Source organism: Saprolegnia diclina, assembly GCF_000281045.1.
Source record: "Saprolegnia diclina VS20 unplaced genomic scaffold supercont1.29, whole genome shotgun sequence".
Taxonomy (NCBI): Eukaryota; Oomycota; class Saprolegniomycetes; order Saprolegniales; family Saprolegniaceae; genus Saprolegnia; species Saprolegnia diclina.
Genome location: NW_008246096.1, coordinates 312398 through 330062, shown reverse-complemented (window position 1 = coordinate 330062; position 17665 = coordinate 312398). Strand labels below are relative to the sequence as shown.

At 61.0% G+C, this 17665-nt stretch overlaps 7 protein-coding genes across 7 annotated transcripts; 4 read left to right on the top strand and 3 right to left on the bottom strand.

Moving 5' to 3' along the window:
• Positions 1-608: 608 nt before the first annotated feature.
• Positions 609-1452, top strand: SDRG_09198 (hypothetical protein; the record flags this gene model as incomplete). The annotated part of the gene is made up of 4 exons (XM_008615115.1): positions 609-880; positions 931-1020; positions 1066-1264; positions 1309-1452. The coding sequence occupies 4 exons, from the start codon at positions 609-611 to the stop codon at positions 1450-1452; spliced, it is 705 nt and encodes a 234-aa protein (XP_008613337.1).
• A 22-nt stretch (positions 1453-1474) lies between these two features.
• Positions 1475-2403, bottom strand: SDRG_09197 (hypothetical protein). The gene is made up of 8 exons (XM_008615114.1): positions 2295-2403; positions 2209-2243; positions 2106-2164; positions 1996-2061; positions 1864-1951; positions 1711-1817; positions 1619-1665; positions 1475-1573 (listed from the first exon to the last, which is right to left on the bottom strand). The coding sequence occupies exons 1-8, from the start codon at positions 2343-2345 to the stop codon at positions 1523-1525; spliced, it is 504 nt and encodes a 167-aa protein (XP_008613336.1). The 5' UTR covers positions 2346-2403; the 3' UTR covers positions 1475-1522.
• A 251-nt stretch (positions 2404-2654) lies between these two features.
• On the top strand, positions 2655-4583 carry SDRG_09196 (hypothetical protein; the record flags this gene model as incomplete). Its single annotated transcript, XM_008615113.1, has 8 exons — positions 2655-2675; positions 2724-3183; positions 3233-3330; positions 3374-3492; positions 3547-3711; positions 3762-3992; positions 4035-4166; positions 4215-4583. The coding sequence occupies 8 exons, from the start codon at positions 2655-2657 to the stop codon at positions 4522-4524; spliced, it is 1536 nt and encodes a 511-aa protein (XP_008613335.1). The 3' UTR covers positions 4525-4583.
• Positions 4584-5496: 913 nt separating this feature from the next.
• On the top strand, positions 5497-8922 carry SDRG_09195 (hypothetical protein). The gene is made up of 2 exons (XM_008615112.1): positions 5497-8353; positions 8401-8922. Exons 1-2 carry the CDS (start codon positions 5528-5530, stop codon positions 8875-8877), a joined length of 3303 nt encoding a protein of 1100 aa, XP_008613334.1. The 5' UTR covers positions 5497-5527; the 3' UTR covers positions 8878-8922.
• SDRG_09194 (hypothetical protein) lies at positions 8866-12615 on the bottom strand. Its single transcript, XM_008615111.1, has 3 exons — positions 10777-12615; positions 10378-10734; positions 8866-10331 (listed from the first exon to the last, which is right to left on the bottom strand). Exons 1-3 carry the CDS (start codon positions 12430-12432, stop codon positions 8931-8933), a joined length of 3414 nt encoding a protein of 1137 aa, XP_008613333.1. The 5' UTR covers positions 12433-12615; the 3' UTR covers positions 8866-8930.
• Positions 12616-13823: 1208 nt separating this feature from the next.
• SDRG_09193 (hypothetical protein) lies at positions 13824-16859 on the top strand (the record flags this gene model as incomplete). Its single annotated transcript, XM_008615110.1, has 2 exons — positions 13824-16343; positions 16389-16859. 2 exons carry the CDS (start codon positions 13824-13826, stop codon positions 16857-16859), a joined length of 2991 nt encoding a protein of 996 aa, XP_008613332.1.
• Positions 16811-17476, bottom strand: SDRG_09192 (hypothetical protein). The gene is made up of 3 exons (XM_008615109.1): positions 17310-17476; positions 17147-17268; positions 16811-17095 (listed from the first exon to the last, which is right to left on the bottom strand). Exons 1-3 carry the CDS (start codon positions 17409-17411, stop codon positions 16891-16893), a joined length of 429 nt encoding a protein of 142 aa, XP_008613331.1. The 5' UTR covers positions 17412-17476; the 3' UTR covers positions 16811-16890.
• Between the last annotated feature and the right edge of the window lie 189 nt (positions 17477-17665).

Genomic DNA, 17665 nt, shown 5'->3' with positions numbered 1-17665 from the left:
ACAACCTTGCAGGATACTCGCTTCCTCCCTTGCCGTGCTGGGTACTTGGGCTGAAGTTGCGTGTAATTAGTGCGCTGCCGTTGAAACCGCGTCGGCCCGGCTTTCTCCGAATTAAAATAGGCGGCAGGAATGAATTATTACGCGCGCGTTCGTTCTATTTTTACGTTCAAAATTATATTCGGCATGTATGAGTCCATTGTATGTAACATTAAATACGGCGTTAAAATGCTAGATGCGACGGTTTCACGAGCGTGAAATGCGAAGCTCAGCCTCGCGAACCTGCAACGCCCAACGTGACCAGCGACGGGAAGGCCTTGCCAGCGACCTGCCGCATGGATCGACCAAGGCCATTCCGTGCGTGTACCTCGTTATATCAAGGCTATGCAGCCAGGCATCTTTCCATGGGCTCTTTTGATCGAGAAAGGAACAGAGACATGGGCGGACCGAGCCTCAACTTCTCTCGGCTCTTCTGTTGACGGCGATCTGCTGGTAGATGGAGCCGGCTCGACGAGCGCAATGACGCTCCTGGTGCGGACATCGTGTGGTGCGTTCAAGCTCCAGTGCGTCGTCACGCCAATGCGTCACGGTGCGGTGCGTGGGACTTGCGTATGTGTCACTCCCTCGGGGCAGTCCAAAGCGTATCTTCCGTTCCTCCGGATACCGTGCCACCTCGTCCGGATACTGTGCCAGGCCATTTTGCGGCAGGAATGGACAGCCGAGTGGCGGCGATCGAGGCGCGGGCAGACGCCCTCGAGCAGCGCGTGATTGCGATGGAGAACGTTGCGCGCGTCGTGCAGCACCTGCGGCAAGAGCAAGTAGCCAGCGCTGCCTTGCACGTGGCCCCGGCAGCGTACTACGACTGGTCGCTATCGCAGCGTGCGTACGTCGCCACGCATGCAAAAGGGCGGGTTGACGCCGCCGCTGCAATAGGCAGCTCCTGAACTGCAAGACGAGCCAACTGTGCAAGAGCATCATCATGGAGAACGTTGCGTGGAAGGCAGAGATGGTTCACGCCCCGCGGTACGTACGCCCAAACCTCATCGCCATGGCATGACGTCGAGGTAGCTATGTGTGCGTCATCGTGCAGTACGAGGCCAAGGTGAACGCGGACAAGGTCGCCAAGCTCGTGCGTGATGCTGGCAAGGACGCCAAGGTCTCGCGCAAGCACGTCAACTTTCAGCATGCAGCGACCGACGTCTCGGACGAGCTGACGGGCTTCCAGTTCAACGGCGTCTCGCCCTTTGGCATGAAGACGCCGATCCCGGTGCGCCTCGCGTGCCGCATGGCATTCGTTCACCGTGCAACTAGGTGGTCGTATCGAGCGCGATTCTTCCTCTCGGCTACGTCTGGCTCGGTGGCGGTGCCGTCGACGTCAAGCTCCGGGCGTCGACCGCCGACATTGTGCGGGCGCTCGACGCACTCGTCGGTGACATCTCCGAGCCGCGTGTCTAAAGCTCGTGGCATCGCTTGTAAGCGAGATAGTCGTAGCGCCACCATAGAGACCGCTTTTGTTTCCACTTCTTTACATCTCCAACATGTGCGTGAACGGTCCTTCCGATCGAAACTCGAGCGTCTACAAGGAGTGTGATGACTGTCTGAGTTGGTCAAATAGTCGGACTTGACGATTGCCAAAGGTGCCGGCGCGGATGACGGGCAGTCGTGGCTCTGTCGCATGCGTTGGTGCAGTATGGGATGACCGTGAAGACGTACCGGACGTTGTACCTTGCACGAGGTCCTTGGCCATATCGCCAAGTAGCTGGACGAATGCGAGATACAGAGCCTCGGCGCCCTCGTCCTTGCCGAGCTGCCCGTGGTACCTACGCGCTTGTGGCGTCGAGAAGGCACGGAAACAAGTCGACCTACTGCAAGTTCTTGCCTCGCTGGACCTTGGAGGTGAGCGCCGCTTGGGGCACGACAAGCACATGGACCGGCTCGTCGCTCGCCGTGGACGCTGCGCAGCAGCTTCGTCATATAAATGGTGTACGGTACGAGTACCTTCGCAGATGCTTTGGGGTTTGCCCGACGGAGCGCTGAGCAGGCGAATCGTTAGCAGCGATTTGACTAGCCCTGAGCATAAGCGCCGAGTGTGAGATGCGCGAACGCACCAATCTTGGGCAAGTCGTCGGCGGTCGCTCCTTTTGCCCACGACACATAGAGGATGAGGCTAACCCATCGTTAGCATGCGGCGCCTCGGGGTAGCGCGCGTACCCTTTGCCGATACTCACGGTCTCGTCGACGTTGTCCTACGCCATGGCGTAGATGCATGAGCTTGGAGGCAGCGCAAGGCGGCGAACGATGAGAAGCGTGGCGGCCTCGCAGCGCTGGGTCACGCAGCGGAAGGTCATTCCGTCGAATTTGCGTCAATACTTGTGTCAATAATTGCGTCGACCGAGAAAGAGCGGTCGCGAATAGACACACCAAGTGCAATCTCAGAAAAAGGTCGCGTACCAGATGGTGTCGCAAAAGTGCGTCGACGCAAATACGGCTGCGATACAAAAATCAAGGGATTTAAAATTGCGTCAACGCGTTCCGACGTGTGCAAAACCTCGTGGTACTGACGCGTCGGATTGGTTGAACGTTTTGCATTTTGACCAATCAAGTGCGAGTCGCATTCAATCCAACCCGACGTGCTGGCAGGAGAGTTCCGGGCGGCGATGGCGGTGGGCAAGTTCCAGGTACGTAGCCGCCTCTGTCGTGGTGGCCGCTGATGGACATGGCTGTAGCACCAGTTCCGCGACAGCCACGCGGCTTGCTACAGCATCCGGCTGACCCGCGTCCTGCTCCTGAGCGTCCTCGCCCTGGTCGCCCTCCAGCTCTTCTTTGTCGGCGCCTACAACAACAGCTATGGCTTCGACCTTAGCCTGCGTGGGCCGAGCAAATACGACCGGAACCGCCTCGTGGCCGACCTCCTCGAGATGAACACACTCAACGAGATCTGCCTCAATGCCAAGGACGCTGTGATCTCGTTCCAAACCAACGGCACCAACCGGCTTCTCCTCACGCCCGAGATGGACCACGCGCTGCTGCTGGAGCACTTGGGCGACTGCCACGACGTCGACGTCTTTCTTCCGTCGGACTTGCGCTCCCACGGCTACTGCGAAGACGGTATGGCGTACGTCCAGTTCCTGCACGCGCGCGCCTTGCCACACTGGGTATTCGACATGCGCTTCCAGCGCGCCGATGGTACGCGCTTCAATTCGCTTCCTGCTGCCACGATGCTGCTCCATTCTAGGGACGTTCACAACGTACTTTGAGCTCTGCCCGACGACGCCACTTGTGCTCATGAACCACTACTGGCGCGGCGTCCCCGACATGGCCAAGTTTCCCGATGTACAATGCGACGTTCTTATTTCGTGTCCTGACCGCGTGGTAGGAGAAGCCCGTGGTTCTCATGCCCAACATTGAAATGCACGAGCTTCGCGCGCAGCACTACTGGAGCGTCGACTACGTCCTCTGCAAGACGCGCGACTGCTACCGCCGCGTCGTCGCCTGGTCCTACTACGACTCATTCCATCTCTCGACCAATGTCTCATGCAAGCGGTGTAGGTACGCGCAGGAAGGCAACCCGCGCAAGACACGCGTGCTGTACACGCAGCACACGTCGTCAGATCCGACGACGCTCACCAAGTGGCACTCGAAGCAGCACGCTGTCGAGCGCATCAAGCCGCGGGACTTTCGCTCGCTGCGCTTCTTCCACGCCAACGGCCACAGGTAGCTCTATCGTCGTGTGTCTACCGTTCGATAGTCAATATGTTGTCTAGTACGCAAAAGAGCACGCGGCAGATCCTCGACTGCTGGGCTGGTCGCGACGACCTTCCGCCCTTGGATTTGTACTCGCTCGACGAGTCGTCGCGCGACCATTATCATGAGCTCTTTGCGAATGCGACGCCGGCCAACATTGCGTTTCATTGGGGCGACGATGTCAATGCGGTCGCCTTCGGGAAGCTCCTCGCCGAAGCGCCCGTCATTCTCTGTCCGAGCAAGATGGAAGGGTACGTGCTTCCTACACTGTGGAAATGACATGAATGATCTAGCTTTGGCCACTATATCAACCAAGCACGCGCCTCGGGCGCGTTGGTGCTCACGACCAACGGCGCACCGATGAACGAGCTCGTCGATGCCAACTCGGGCGTGCTCATTGCGGCCGACGTCATCCCGAGCGCCGGGTGCGACGGCATTGAGATGAGATTTGTAAATCTGAATCTGAACGTTAGACACCAAATGCTCGCGCCCGACTTCAAGTACAAACACGGCCTGCGCAACGCCACGAGCATGGAGTACGACGTGCACGGGAGCTACATCTGCGATGCGGTTGACACGGTCCTGAAGATGCCGTCGTACGAACGCGAGCGGCGCGCGACGAATGGCCGGGACCGGTACCTTGCGCAAATCAAGTTCTTCCGCCGCAAAATGGAAGAGCTCCTCAACGAACTCAAGGGCACCGGGACGTTCCTGAACGAAGTGCCCGACGACTTGGACGACGACCCCGTCGAGAAGACGTTGAGAAAGAAGAGGCAGCCTTAGACATACGACCATTAGATAACACACCACACACAAGAGAGAGGGTGGATCGATGACAAGTATCGCTTGGACATCCGCGTTGACAAAGCGAGATGCTAGCACCGCGGAGGCAAGACCTCCACTGGCCATGCCAGTAGATAGATAGATAGATAGATAGATAGATAGATAGATAGATAGATAGATAGATAGATAGATAGATAGATAGATACACGAGGTCGGCTGCATGTCCATGCCACCAGAGCGTCGGTGGGCGTCGTCGCAGGCGCGGACACGTTGTGCAGGCGTGCCAACGACGGCAAGACATTGCAGCCGCACTTTGTACAGCATTGTCTTGGAGCTGTGCGACAGACATACACCGGGTGCGGACATGGGTGTCTCTGCCACCGGGTTGTCGAGGTCGACCACCACTTCAAGCACAGTATCCCAAGCACCACGCTGTGAACTGTACTACGGTACACCGTGTGCCCGTCATGCCGTCATGCATGGGCTACGTTCGTGGCCATGGCCAAAGTGGTCTCGCATCGCATCCTGGCCTTGTGGCTGCTTGGTTCAGCGCTCGATAAGCGATCCAGAGCGGCGCAGTGTGAGCGGTGCCACGTGCACTCGGTGGCTCGGCGTCACGTCATGTGCCCCCGTCGCACATGTTCCGAGCGTGGGACCTATCGCAAGGGCATGCGACGCACAGCGCGGTGCAGTTGCTCGCGGCTTCTTCGCATCTGCGGTCTGCGGCGTCAACCGCATGCAGCGTCCTGGCAGCAGGAGCAAGCCCGTGGGCTCGGCCGTTCGGTTGCTCGGTTGCTACGCCGCCGCCTTGGCGATTTGAGCTCGCGTGCGCGGTTGTGAGGACTATATTAATTTACGAGCGTGCAGTGTCTTTTTATTCAGTCACCAAAGCCACATGCTGGCGTTAGCACTGAATTTTATTCCGTGCGCGAATATTTAAATCCAAATATTATTAAAATTCGTCACCGAATTGACGAAGTTGGCCCATTTCCCGTTCTCGATCATGGCGACGCACGAGGAACCGACGCCCATCGCCGACGCGCCGACCGTCGCCTTGGCGCCGCCCGCGCCCATTGACGTGACGCTGCCTGCTGGAGCGCCTGCAGAGGACGCAGCTGCACCGGTGGCGTCTGAGGCCAAGTCCGTCACTTTGACAGAGGCCACGCCACTCGACGCACCCGAGGCCACGCCAGCCCCTGCGCCCGAGACAGTCTGTACGCCCGAGGTCACGCCAGTCCCTGCGCCCGTGTCAGTTAGTACGCTCGAGGCCACGTCAGTCGCCGTGCCAGAAACCGCGCCAGTGGCTGCGCCGCTCCTCGTCAAGCCGCCACTCAAGCGCATGACCATGTCGCGCACCGACTCGGAGCGGCCGATCCGGAAGGAGCTCATTACGCTCTTTGCGTCGTGTACCAACTTGCACCTGCCGGCGCTGCCGCAGTCGTTCTTCCAGTCGGTCTTCAAGAAGAAGAACTCGGAGGCGTCGACGCCCGAATGCAAGGTCGAAGTCGAGATGCGTCGACCGACCGACAACATTGTCGTGCACGCGCAGGCCACCGAGCCGCGCCGGTCGCGCAACCCGTCGTACACGATGGGCTTTACGATCCCGATCCCGCTCTCGACCAAGACGCCGCGGGGGTCAGCGGCCTCGTACTCGCTCTACTTTCGTGTCCAGCAGACCGACGTTGGCCTCGAGAAGATCGTCGCGCGCGGTGAAATCTCGTGCGCCACGCTCCTCGAGAGCTTCCGCCAGGGCTCGCCCGTCGTGCATATGCCGCTGGCGATGACGGGCACATCGGATGCGATCTTGAGCCTCACATTTGGCCGCGTCTTCCCGGTCAAGCACTCAGTCGTGCCCACGCAAAACATGCTCCTCCACATGTACTCGCTCAACCCGGAGAAGGACGCCAAGGAGATCCGCTCCAAGCGGACGCTGGTCGCGACCGAAGAGGTCCTTGAAGTCGGGTACCACGCGTCCGTACCCCCGCTCTTGCTGCACCAAGCGTACAAGGAGACTGAGGCCATGCACCGCCTCTGGACGGTCCGGTACAAGAACGCCCGCAAGTCCGCCATGGACTTTGCGTCCGACGAAGAAGCGCTTGCGAGCGGCTGCGATGTGTACGCGATCGAGGTCATTAGCGGCCGCGGGCTCAAGCTGCCACCGAACCTCCCGCCGATGGCGCCGACGCGCACGAGCCGGTCGTCGTCGTCGGCATCGGGGGCGAACGACGCGGGCAGCATCACGCTCAACCCGTTCGTCATGGTCAAATTCCGCGAGACGACAAAGGGCAAGCGGCCGATCGAGATCTCCGAAGGCAAGACCAACGTCGAAGCCAACACGTCCGAGCCCAACTGGGCCGCCAACATCGTCCTCGACACCAAGCCCAAGACACCAAGCGAGCCCAGTAAGAAGGACGGGAGCACGCCCCGTCGGTCTCGCTCCAACAGCAATGGCCACTCGCCCGTGAGCACGAGCTCGAGCAAGAAGAACCAAAACTTTGTGTTCTACCGCCCGTCGCCCGTCAACGCCGACGGCCACAGCAGCAACCATGCGCTCGAGCGCGTGCTGCAGTTTGATGTCGCGAGCGAGTGTGTGAGCCACCACGATGGCCAGATCGACATTGGCCAAGTGCTCGTGCCCATCAAGGCCATCTTGTACGAAGGCTCCAACGACGTGTACGCCATCAACGTCACCAAGTGGCTGCCCGTTCTCTCGCCGACCGGCGACGTCCGCGGCGAGATTCTCTTGCGCATCCAGCTCAAACGCACGACGTTGCCCTTTCTTCTCGAGCCCGAAGACACCATCCCGGGGATCCACGGCACGCTGTTCAAGCTCGCCGACCCCGTGCGCGACAAGACGTGGCAGAACAAGCTCGCTGCCGCCGAGTCGGCCAAGCCGCTCACGATTCCTGAGCTCCGAGACGAAGTCGACGCCCTTGAAGGGTCGCTCGCGCAGCTCGGTCAGTGGATCAACTACAACCACGACCACGCGGACGAGTGGTTCCGCTCGAGCATGGACAAGACCAAGGCCGAGGTGCAGCCGCTCGCGACCAACTTGCACGTCGCCTACTTTCGACTCTTTCGCGGTCCGTCGCCGGTCGTGCGCGAAGCCGAAGCGTCGATCGTGCCGGGCACCGACATGTCGGCGTTCCTGAGCCGCCTCGACTCGACGTCGCTCGACGATATCGCTGTCTTGGAGCTCCAGGACATGCTCGAGGTTGACGTGACGTACTCGACAGTCACGTGCGGCGCGCCGACGGCCCACAGCCTCGGGCTCTCCAAGGGCGGTCTCATCGAGATGGAGGAGTCGCTGCTCGCGTGCGAGAAGAACATGGTGCGCGTCAAGACCGAGTACGGTCTCCGGAAAGCCGTGTGTGTCTCGCAAGCGCTGAGCGTGCTCGTCACGACGTTCATGACGCAGCTCGAGCTGTGCGTGCAGCGCATGGTGCCCAACCACGACGCCATCATGGCGCAGTGGGCCACCGTCGGCTTCCTTCTCGGGTGGGAGTCGCTCGTCTCAACGCAGGGCAAGGAGCTCCGCATGCTCTCGGACGCGTGGGTCGCCGTCAAGTCGCTCGAGCGCTTTGCGATCCGCCTCGTCTCGGGCGACGTCGAGATGGAGCTGCGCGAGCGCGACGACGGCTACGTTCTCGACTTGCCCATGCCATCGGTGCACTTTGGCTCGCTTCCGCCAGCGCTCCAAGACGGTCAGCTCATCTCGGTGACCGCAGTGCTCTTCACCCAAGGCATCAACGAGATGCAGACACTGGCCAACGCAGTCGGCGCGCAGGGCATTGAACTCCAGACGCGCGTCAATGAAAAGTCGCTCAAGGTACCCTCGCCTTGTCTATCGAGGGACCTTTGTGACAGTGGACGTAGGCGCTGCAGAAGTACCTCGCGAGTCTCAACAGCAGCCCCGGGCTCGTCCACAGCTGCGCGTCCTTGCGTCTCGAGCCGCTCGCGACGTTGATCGGCAGCACGGAGAAGAAGAACACGCGCATCCTCCTCGAAGCGTCCGACAATGTGCGGCGCATGAACGGCGGCCGCGTCACGTTTTGCAAGAGCGGGAAGGACCGCACCGCCATGTCGGTCACGCTGGACCAAGCGCGCATCCTCGGCAGCACGTGGAAGCAAGCCACGGTCCTCATGAAGGAGTCGACGATGGAGAAAGAGTGGCTTGAGATCAAACCGATCGCGAACCTCATGCGCGAGTACGGCGTGCGCATCGAAGTCGCCAAGAAGAACGTCGGCCAAGCGCGCTACTCGTTCAACAGCCTCCAGCGCAAGTGCCTTCCGAAGATCTACCGTCCGTCGCACGCCGCGATCCAGGGCTCGCACGACGTCGACGATTCGTAAATGTATCAATGTATCAACATCCGATTGCAATATGAGATATGGATATTGCGTGCTTACGAGTCGCGCGCGGTCACAGACGTGACCATGTCCTGGATCGTCGATGTCGGCGGCCGGTACAACTCGGGCAAGAGCTTGCGCTGGATCGAGTTGAACGAGTACTTTGGGCGCCCGACGTTCTTCTTGGCGACGGCGATGCGCACGCCGTACTCGCGCATGAGGTTCGCGGCGGCAAGTTCGTCGCTCGAGACCATCTCTTGGGACGCGTGCGTCGGCGACGTGACCAAAAACGGGTTTTGCACGTTCGCGCGCTTGAAGAGCACGCGCGCTTGGTCGAGCGTGACCGACATGGCGGTGCGGTCCTTCCCGCTCTTGCAGTACGTCACGCGGCCGCCGTTCATGCGGCGCACCGCGTCCGACGCCTCGAGGAGGATGCGCGTGTTCTTCGCCGCCGCGTTCTCGGCTTGGACGACGGCCATGAGCGGATCGAGCAGCAGCTGCGCGGTCGTCCGGTCCGACTCGACGTTGAGCGCGAGGTACTTGGCGTGGTATTGCTGCAGCGTCTGAAAGCTCGCGTTGTTGATCGTGCTTTGGAGCTCGACGCCCGACGTGCCCACCATGTTGGCCAGCGACTGCATCTCGTTGATGCCTTGGGTGAAGAGGACCGACGTAACCCGAATGAGCCCGAGGTCCTTCGGGGCACCGAGGCACGGAATACGAATCACGTAGCCTTCGTGGTTGGCGCCCGTCTCTTCGAGCATCAGCGTCTCGATCGCGTCGTCGAGCTGGAACGCAAAGCGCTCGAGGCACTTGATGGTTGCCCACGCATCGGAGAGCATCGTGAGCTCCTTGCCCTGCGACGAGATCAAGCTCTCCCAGCCAATGAGGTACCCGACGGACGCCCACTGGTGGAGGATCTCGGGCGACGCTTCCATGTGCAGCTCGAGTGAGGCCAAGAACGACGTCACGAGCGCCGAGACGGCCTGCGAGACGCAGATGCATTTGCGAAAGTAGTACTGGTACTTGCACGCTTCAAACGTCTCACGGAGCGCAAGGGCCGACGGCGCAATCGTCTCGTCGCTCGGGTGCCGCGTCAAGCGCGTGCCCAGCGTCTTGGTCATCGTCTTGCGCGCTTTTGCGGCCAGCGACCAGCTCGCAGCCTTGGCCTCGGTCGACTCGTCGTGCTTCTCGGCGGCCGCGTGCTCGGTGTCGGTGCTACTGACGTCGTCGGCATCGTCGACCGGCACGAGCACCGGTCGCTCGAACGTCTTGACGCCCCCTTCGACCATGACGTTGCTATGGAGGTTCTTGACGCCGTTGGCGACCAGCGCGATCTGCGTCTTGACGCGCACGAGCTTGTCCTCGAGACCGATGAGCCCTTGGTCGTCCAGCCCCAGCGCGTGGGCTGTCGGGGCGCCACACGTGACGGTCGCGTACGTCATCAACGTGGGGTTCTCCTACGCCAATCAAGCATCGCACCAGAGTACTATGGGACTTGGCTACCATGCTCGGCGGTGGCGTCGCTGCAACAGCGGGCGGTATGTCATCGTGCAGCCCCAGCAAGTCAAACTGGCTCGGCTCGGCGTGGACGTTCGGACGGGGCGAGGCTGCGGGCCACGCGTACTTGCGCAGATACGACACGTGCAAGTTGGTCGGGAACGCCTGCACGTCGCGCTTCTTCTTGTCGCCACTGCCTTTGAACCAGATGCGCTGGCTCTGGCGGGTCTCGGCCGTGCGGATCATGGCGGCGAGCTCCTTCACTTGGCGATCGAGCTCCATGACGTGGGCGTGGAGGAACCCGATCGAGTAGTGTTCTTGGTCGCTCGGGATCGCCATGGTTTCGCGCAGTGCGCGGTCCATCTACATCGTTGTCGATGTTGGGTTATCGCGAGAGCTACGTACCGTCGACGACGCAAGGCGGAAGAGCGGCGTGTCGTCTGCTTTCGCCTGCCCGGGCTTGGACGCGTGCGTGTTGTGTTCCGACTCGAGCACAAACGGAAGCGACGTCAATCGAATCTGCAAGTCCAAGTAGAGCTCGCCCACCGGTTGCTGCTGCCGGTTGAGGATTGGGACCCACATGGCCGTGTGCAGCGAGAGGCCATTCGGCACCACGTTGCGCGTCTCGGGCGTCATGAGCGGGCGCAAGTCGTTGAGCGAGATAAACACTTGGCCGACTTCGACTGCGCTTTGGCCCTCATTCTCAGCCTCGCCGTAGACATCCCACTGCAGCGCGCCCGAGAGCACTTGGTGGCGCGACGGCCGAAACCACGAGAGGAACGTTTGCTTGGACCCTGGCTTGCCCTCGACGTCGGCTTTCGTATGCAGCGACGACGCCACGCAGTGCTTGGTGGCTGCTACGCCATGCGGACACAGGTGGACGTTTTGGTTGCTGCCAAATCGCGGCGAGAGCGACTCGTACTCGGTGTTGGTGCGGCCGACGAGATGCCATGGGCTTTGCTGCAGGGGCGTTGCCGCCGACTCGGTCTCGTTGAAGAGCACCATCACGAACGGGTGCACGCCACAGCGCGGTGTCAGCGCATCCTCCGCCGAAGAGCCGCGCTTGGGCGAGTATTGCTTCTTTAGCATCTCGCGCGGGCTTAGCGGGTTGGGCGGACGCACCGGCGACGTCTTGCGCGGCACGTTGGCGACTGGCACCAATAGGTTGCGTGCGGCGACGACCGAGACGCGGAAGACGTCACAGCCGTTGCGCATCGCATCGTCGCCGTCGGCAAAGTGCTTGAGCCGCTTCCGCGCGTTGTTGTAGCGCACGCGCCAGAGGTGGTAGGCGCCCTCGAGCTCGCGGCGGCAGTGGCGAAGGAAGAGGAGCGGCATTTGCACGCTGGGCCCAACCTCGGCCAGCTCTTCGCTCACGAGCGTCGGCAAGTGCAGCGGGTTGGTCGTTGACGGGAACGCGTAGCATCGGATGATCTCGTTCTGCGTCTCGAGAAGCGCATGCGAGAGCGGCGCGACGCGTGCAAAGCGAAGTGTGAGGACGGCCGCGTCGGTGACGGTCGACGTGAGCGGCAAGTAGACCGACGAGGCACCGTGCTCGTAGTTTTGTAGCAAATGCAGCCACGAGACGTCGGTGTGGGCGACGACCTTGCCGTTTGCACCTTCCTCGGTCAAGACGACGTTGAAGCACACGAGCGAGTCGGGCGGCGTCGTCGCCGGCAGCTCGAGCGTGAGGCCAATGACAAAGGCCGGATTGCGGCTCCGCACCTTCTCGGTCGTGTAGCGTGGTGCGTGCGGCAGCGGCGTCCGGTTCGCCGCCTTGACCTCGACCTGGATCGCGCACTCGGGCAGCTTGGCCTTTCCACCTGCCGTGCCCAGCACCGACATGGCGCCGCGCAAGACGTTCTGCGCCGTGCTGTTGACCGTCGGCAGATGCAGCTCTGAGCACGACGCAAAGAACGTGACCGAGAGCGTCGAGAGGCTCTGCCGCGCGCTGCCAAAGTTCTTGGGCAGCGAGAGCGGCTGGACCGGCGGCGTCGTCCGGGTCGGCTTGACGGGCGGCGGCGGCGCGCCAAAGAGGCTGAAGATATCGTCGTTCGATGCCATGGACCGCTCACGAAAATGAAAACGGAAGCTTGCACTCGATGCCTCCGCGCTTCAATTGGCCAAATACATTTCTTTTCCACCAATCCGCATGGCGTACAGTAGCAAACAACCCCGGATTGGTGGAGAAACCCAAAGATATAGATCCAATGAGAAACCGTCCACGCCGGCTGCCATACACATTTCAAGTTGGTCAATGTGTCATTTTCCCCACTAAGTACTCTGGTCATCGACCGTCCCAACTCCTTGAGGTACCACCCGTGCTCGACACGCGGTGCGCTACCAGTCCCTACGCAGGGTGCGTCATGGCGCTGAAAAATGCCAGTGAATACCGTTGCTGCAGAAGGACCTCAGCAGTGGAAGCCACGTCCAGAAGAAGAACGGGAGCGAGTAGCATCTGCACTGGCGCCGCCGCTATGCTGCCGAGCCAACGACTAGCAACTGCCACCAGATTCGCATGCTTGGTCGAGTCGCCAGCCACCACATGCACACTCTCTACAGCCGCCAAGTCGGTGGCGCCGATGAGCGGGTCGTCGGTTCGACCGGCTACAACCCAAGCGAGTGTCCATGACACGCCGGTGCGTCTTTTATTATGAAATTTTTATTTTTATGAAACTTTAAAATACGCTGCAAAATAAAATTCAATGCGCCCGCTCGTTACTTGCACTGAATTTCGAGCTCGAGACGACTCGAGGAGCAACTCATCCCGCGCCAGATCGCGCGTCCATCCATCTTGACGCATGATGCTGCGGCCTCTCTACTGATGACCTCGACGTATTGACGGTGGGTAATGTGGTGTACCCTAGCCGCCCTTTGGATGGACCGTGATTTTCATACCGCCTTGGACGTGAAAGCTGTGGACCCTTGCCGCAGCCGTGTACACGGTCGCCGCGTTGTTGCCACCAGGTGGTGCCAGCGAACGGGTGCGACGACGTTGTGGGCATCGACGCACCAGTCGGACCATTTTCAAGAAGAGAAAGAGGTTTTGCGCGCGATGGGACGAGCAGTCACGAACAACAGAAGAACAGAAGCACAGAAGGACAGAAGTCCAAGCAGCAAAACAAGCCAAGGCACTGAGCGGCCCCGCTCTGATCATTCCGCATTTTGCAGCCCGTAGCAAATTAGCTAACCCACCTCGCCCACCACTGGGCAGGCGGGGCACCAATACATTCGTTACCCCCCCAATCTGCTCGGCCGTCTGCGAGGAACGGTTTGTATCAGCACGGCGCTCTGCCATTGCTTGTCGACGGGTCGTGATTTAATTCGACGCGCACGCCTTTCGGTCGTATTTTAATCGAAATTGTTTAAATTAATTTGCATTTAATTGGAAAATGTATTTTATTTGACGGCAGAACGACCAAGTGCATTCGGCCAGTTTGCACTTTTGCCCCGCGATGGCCGACGACCTTGTCGTGAGCTTCTTCTGCGCCGTCAGCAACGTCAACGCCCGCGGCCCACCGCAGAGCTTCCTCCAAGGCGCCTTGGCCTCGCTGCGTGGGCAGTCGCCCGACGTGCCCGAGTGCCAGCTGCTTATCGAGCACCTCTCGCAAGCCACGATCGCCGGCGCGCCGAGCTCGCTGCGCATGTACGAGACCGAGATCACCAAGAGCAGCAACCCGTCGTTCGTCCTTGGCATTGAGCTGCCGCTGGCATCGACGAGCGTCGAGGACGTGGTCCATATCTCGCTCGTGCGCGTCCAGGACAAGCTCTCGATCGCGTCGTGCGTGGTCGCGATGCGCTACTTGGCCAGCCAGGTTCGCCTCGGCGCGCCCGTCATCTACATACCGTTGACGCTGCGGAAAGGCCATACCACGCCGCCCACGATCTCGAGCCCTGCGATGCTCGGCGCAAAAGATCCTGCGATCGTGCTCACGGTCGCACGTATCCGACCACTGGCGCACCCGCTCATCCCGACGCAGCACCACCTCATGCAGACGTACTCGTTTCCGTCGACGACGCTGGGGCCGCGTCGCGTGGCCGAGGAGATCATGGAGGTCGGGTACCATACGCGCATTCCCAAGCTCTTCCTCAAGCACATGCACGCCGAGCTGCAAATGTTTACCGAGCTCTGGCACGTGCGCTGCGAGAACGAGCGCAAGCGGCAGCTGATCTTCGACTCGGACGACGATGCGCTCGCGGCGGGCTGCGACGTCTTTCACGTCGCGGTGTTGGAGGCCCGCAACCTCAAGCTCGACGTGCTCCCGCCACCGACGACGACAACGACACCACCAACGGCACCGGCGCCGACGTCCACGGGCATGTCGCCCAACACGGCAGCGACGACGGTGACATCGCCCACGCCCACGGCCATCAACCCGTTCATTCGCATCTCGTTTGGCGAGACCGACAAGCCCGAGGCCGGGCCGGATGCGCCGTACCCAGCCACGCCCATGCAGGACGTTGGCCGCACGCGCACCGAAATGGCGACGTGCAACCCAGTGTGGGGTACGCACCGCCGGACGTCGGTCGCGTCGACGTCGCCGCAGATGAAGAAGATGGCGACGTCGCTCAGCGGCGACGGCCCGAAGAAGCCCGCGTCGTCGTACTCGATCTACCGACCGTCGCACCGCGTGTGCAACTCCAAGGGCGTCGTTCAGTTTAGCGTCTACCACGAAGCCATTGCCAAGGTCATGGACGTGCCAATTGGCCATGTCATTGTACCGTGGCGCATTCTCAAACTCAAATCGACGTCGATGAACCCCGACACGAGTCTGCCCGACCCGGACGCCGAGTACGTCTTTGACGTTGACGACTGGGTGCCCATCTACCCGCGCGGCGACCGGCGCTCGATGCTCGGTGGTGTTGACCCCGTCGGTGAAGTCCACATCCAAGTCCGCATCAAGTGTTCGAAAGCCAAGTTTGGGCTCGTGAGTGAGACTGCGCTCGGGGCCGTCGACCAAACCCCGATGTTTCGCCTGGCGGACAAGGCCAAGGACCACGAGCTCCGGAAGCGCAACAAGCACTCGCACATCCGCACCGAGCCGGACGGCGCGCCGATTCCGATCGAGACGCTCGCCAAGCACGTTGCCAACCTCGACGGGTACCTCGCCGACTTGGAAAAGATGATGGAGGACGTGGCGGACCGGGACGCCTCCAGCAAGTGGTTTCGCTCGTCGAAAGAGAAGAAGGAGCTGCTCGTGCAGCCATTGGCGACCAACCTCCACCTCTCGTACTTTCGGACGTTTGCCGAGTCGCCCGTGCGTCGGTTCAGCACGGGCGCGTCCAGCTTCCGCGCGTCGTCGCTCTCGGGGCTCGACCTCCCGGCCGTGACGCTCGACGTCCAAGACGCGGTCACGGCTACCGTGAGCTGCGGCGCGCCGACGGCCCACGCCTTGGGTCTCGACAAGCACGGGCTCTTGGATCTGGAGGACGCCATGATGACAGCGGTGGACGCGGCGAGCTTTGATGCTGCCAAACACGCCTACATGTACCGCAAGATCCTCTGCGTGTCGCAGTCGCTCAGCGTCCTTGTCACGACGTTTCTTGCGCAGCTCGAGCTGGCACTGAGTCCGTCGACGCGCGATGGCATGGCCATTCTGCGCCAATGGACGGCGATCGGGTTTCTCGTGCAGTGGGAGTCGCTCGTGTCGTCGCAAGGCCATGAACTCCGCATGCTCTCGGACGCGTGGGTCGCGATCAAGACACTGGAACGCTTTGTGTTTCAGTTTGAGGGGCAGACCGAGACGTCCCGCATTCGCCTCACGCCGGCCCATGACGGCAAGGGCTACGTCATCCACGTCCCCCTGCCGTCCTCGACGCTCGTCGCGTTGCCCGGGCCGCTTCAAACAGGCGCGACAATTGCGGTGGTGCCCGTTCTCTTTACCCAAGGCATCAACGAGATGCAATCGCTGGCCAACATGATGGGGACGACCGGCTGGGACCTCCAGCACAAGGTCAACCAGAAGGCGTTCAAGGTAACTACATCTTCGGCTTGCATGTGGTAGTAATGATGATGCTAGACGCTGCAAGCCTACGCTGCCAGCTACACGGCCATGGAGGAGCACGTGCACTTGGAAGGGTCGGCGCCCAAAGCGGCGCTGCAGACACTCACGACGCTACTGGAGGCCGAAACCAAAGCGGCAGCGACCAAAAACACGCGGCTACTGCTCGAAGCCTCGGACGTCGTTCGGTGCCTCAACGGCGGCCGCGTCACGTTTTGCAAGAGCGGGAAGGACCGCACGGCCATGTCGATCACGCTCGACCAGATGCGCCGCGTGCACGCCACGTCATCGATGACGAAGGACGTTGAAGCGCTTGTCAAACCGATCGCCAACGTCATGCGGGCGCGCGGCACGCGGATTGAGATTGCGCAAAAAAACATTGGCGCACCAAAGTACTCGTTCAACGCACTCCAGCGCAAGATGCTGCCCAAGATGTACCGCCCGCCTCTCGAGTCGATTCAGGGCATGGCCGCCAAGGGCCATACGTAGTCGTTCGGTCGTTCTTATTCTGTTCTTAATGCTATTCCTTGTGTGCGTCGTTGGTCGATGGCGCGTGCGGGAGCGGGAGCGGGACTGCAGCAAGCACGGCCGCTTCCTGGTTGGACGAGGCAGCCGGGATATCACCGGCCGTCACGGCGGCTTCCTCGGACGCCTTGAGCTCGGCGGCTAGCGCAAGCACCGCGGCCATCGCTGGATGGTCGGCGGGAAACTGATGCTTGAACGCGCTACGTAGAAAGTGCAAAGTCATGACGTGGCGGTACGTGGTGCGTTCGAACCGCAGAATGCCATGCAGCGTGCCCATCTCAAAGCCCTTGGCGGCGCCAGCCTTGTAGCCGTGGTCAAAGCCCTCCTGCAACATCTGCTCCTTCCCGACGTCGATCCCTTCACGGAAGCCGACCTACAAAGAGGTTGCAGAATGGCCATAGGAGGCTGTGGTACCGTGCGTGACCGGCGCTCCATGGCGAGCGACTCCTTCTCCATCCAGACGCGGTCGTCGACGACGCCACCGTCGCTCATGCCATCGCTGTCTTCGTCAAACATCACTCGCGGCCTCCGAATCTGACTGGCGCTGCGCCGACACTGAGTGCTGGTCGTGCCAAATTACCTGTATAGTGTTTTCTTCAAATAGTGTTGCTCAAATGGACTCCGTGTTCTATGGCGGTGCCCCAGCCCCACAAAGACGCCGACATGTACGCACCGATGCGACAGTTGCCAGTACTCACTTTGAAGGAAACCGAGTGTCGCTACGGTCGTCCACGCTTGCGTCTGCAGTAGCCAAAGGGCCCGTTGCTTAA

Coding starts and splice junctions, on each gene's coding strand:
- SDRG_09194 (XM_008615111.1), bottom strand. CDS start 12,432: ATGGCATCGAACGACGATATCTTCAGCCTCTTTGGCGCGCCGCCGCCG. Junction 10,735..10,776: donor TCCGCCTTGCGTCGTCGACG/GTACGTAGCTCT, acceptor ACAACGATGTAG/ATGGACCGCGCACTGCGCGA. Junction 10,332..10,377: donor CGACGCCACCGCCGAGCATG/GTAGCCAAGTCC, acceptor TGATTGGCGTAG/GAGAACCCCACGTTGATGAC.
- SDRG_09197 (XM_008615114.1), bottom strand. CDS start 2,345: ATGACCTTCCGCTGCGTGACCCAGCGCTGCGAGGCCGCCACGCTTCTC. Junction 1,952..1,995: donor ACCCCAAAGCATCTGCGAAG/GTACTCGTACCG, acceptor GCTGCTGCGCAG/CGTCCACGGCGAGCGACGAG. Junction 1,818..1,863: donor CAGCGAGGCAAGAACTTGCA/GTAGGTCGACTT, acceptor ACAAGCGCGTAG/GTACCACGGGCAGCTCGGCA.
- SDRG_09192 (XM_008615109.1), bottom strand. CDS start 17,411: ATGTTTGACGAAGACAGCGATGGCATGAGCGACGGTGGCGTCGTCGAC. Junction 17,269..17,309: donor TGGAGCGCCGGTCACGCACG/GTACCACAGCCT, acceptor ACCTCTTTGTAG/GTCGGCTTCCGTGAAGGGAT. Junction 17,096..17,146: donor ACGCTGCATGGCATTCTGCG/GTTCGAACGCAC, acceptor CTTTCTACGTAG/CGCGTTCAAGCATCAGTTTC.
- SDRG_09195 (XM_008615112.1), top strand. CDS start 5,528: ATGGCGACGCACGAGGAACCGACGCCCATCGCCGACGCGCCGACCGTC. Junction 8,354..8,400: donor TCAATGAAAAGTCGCTCAAG/GTACCCTCGCCT, acceptor CAGTGGACGTAG/GCGCTGCAGAAGTACCTCGC.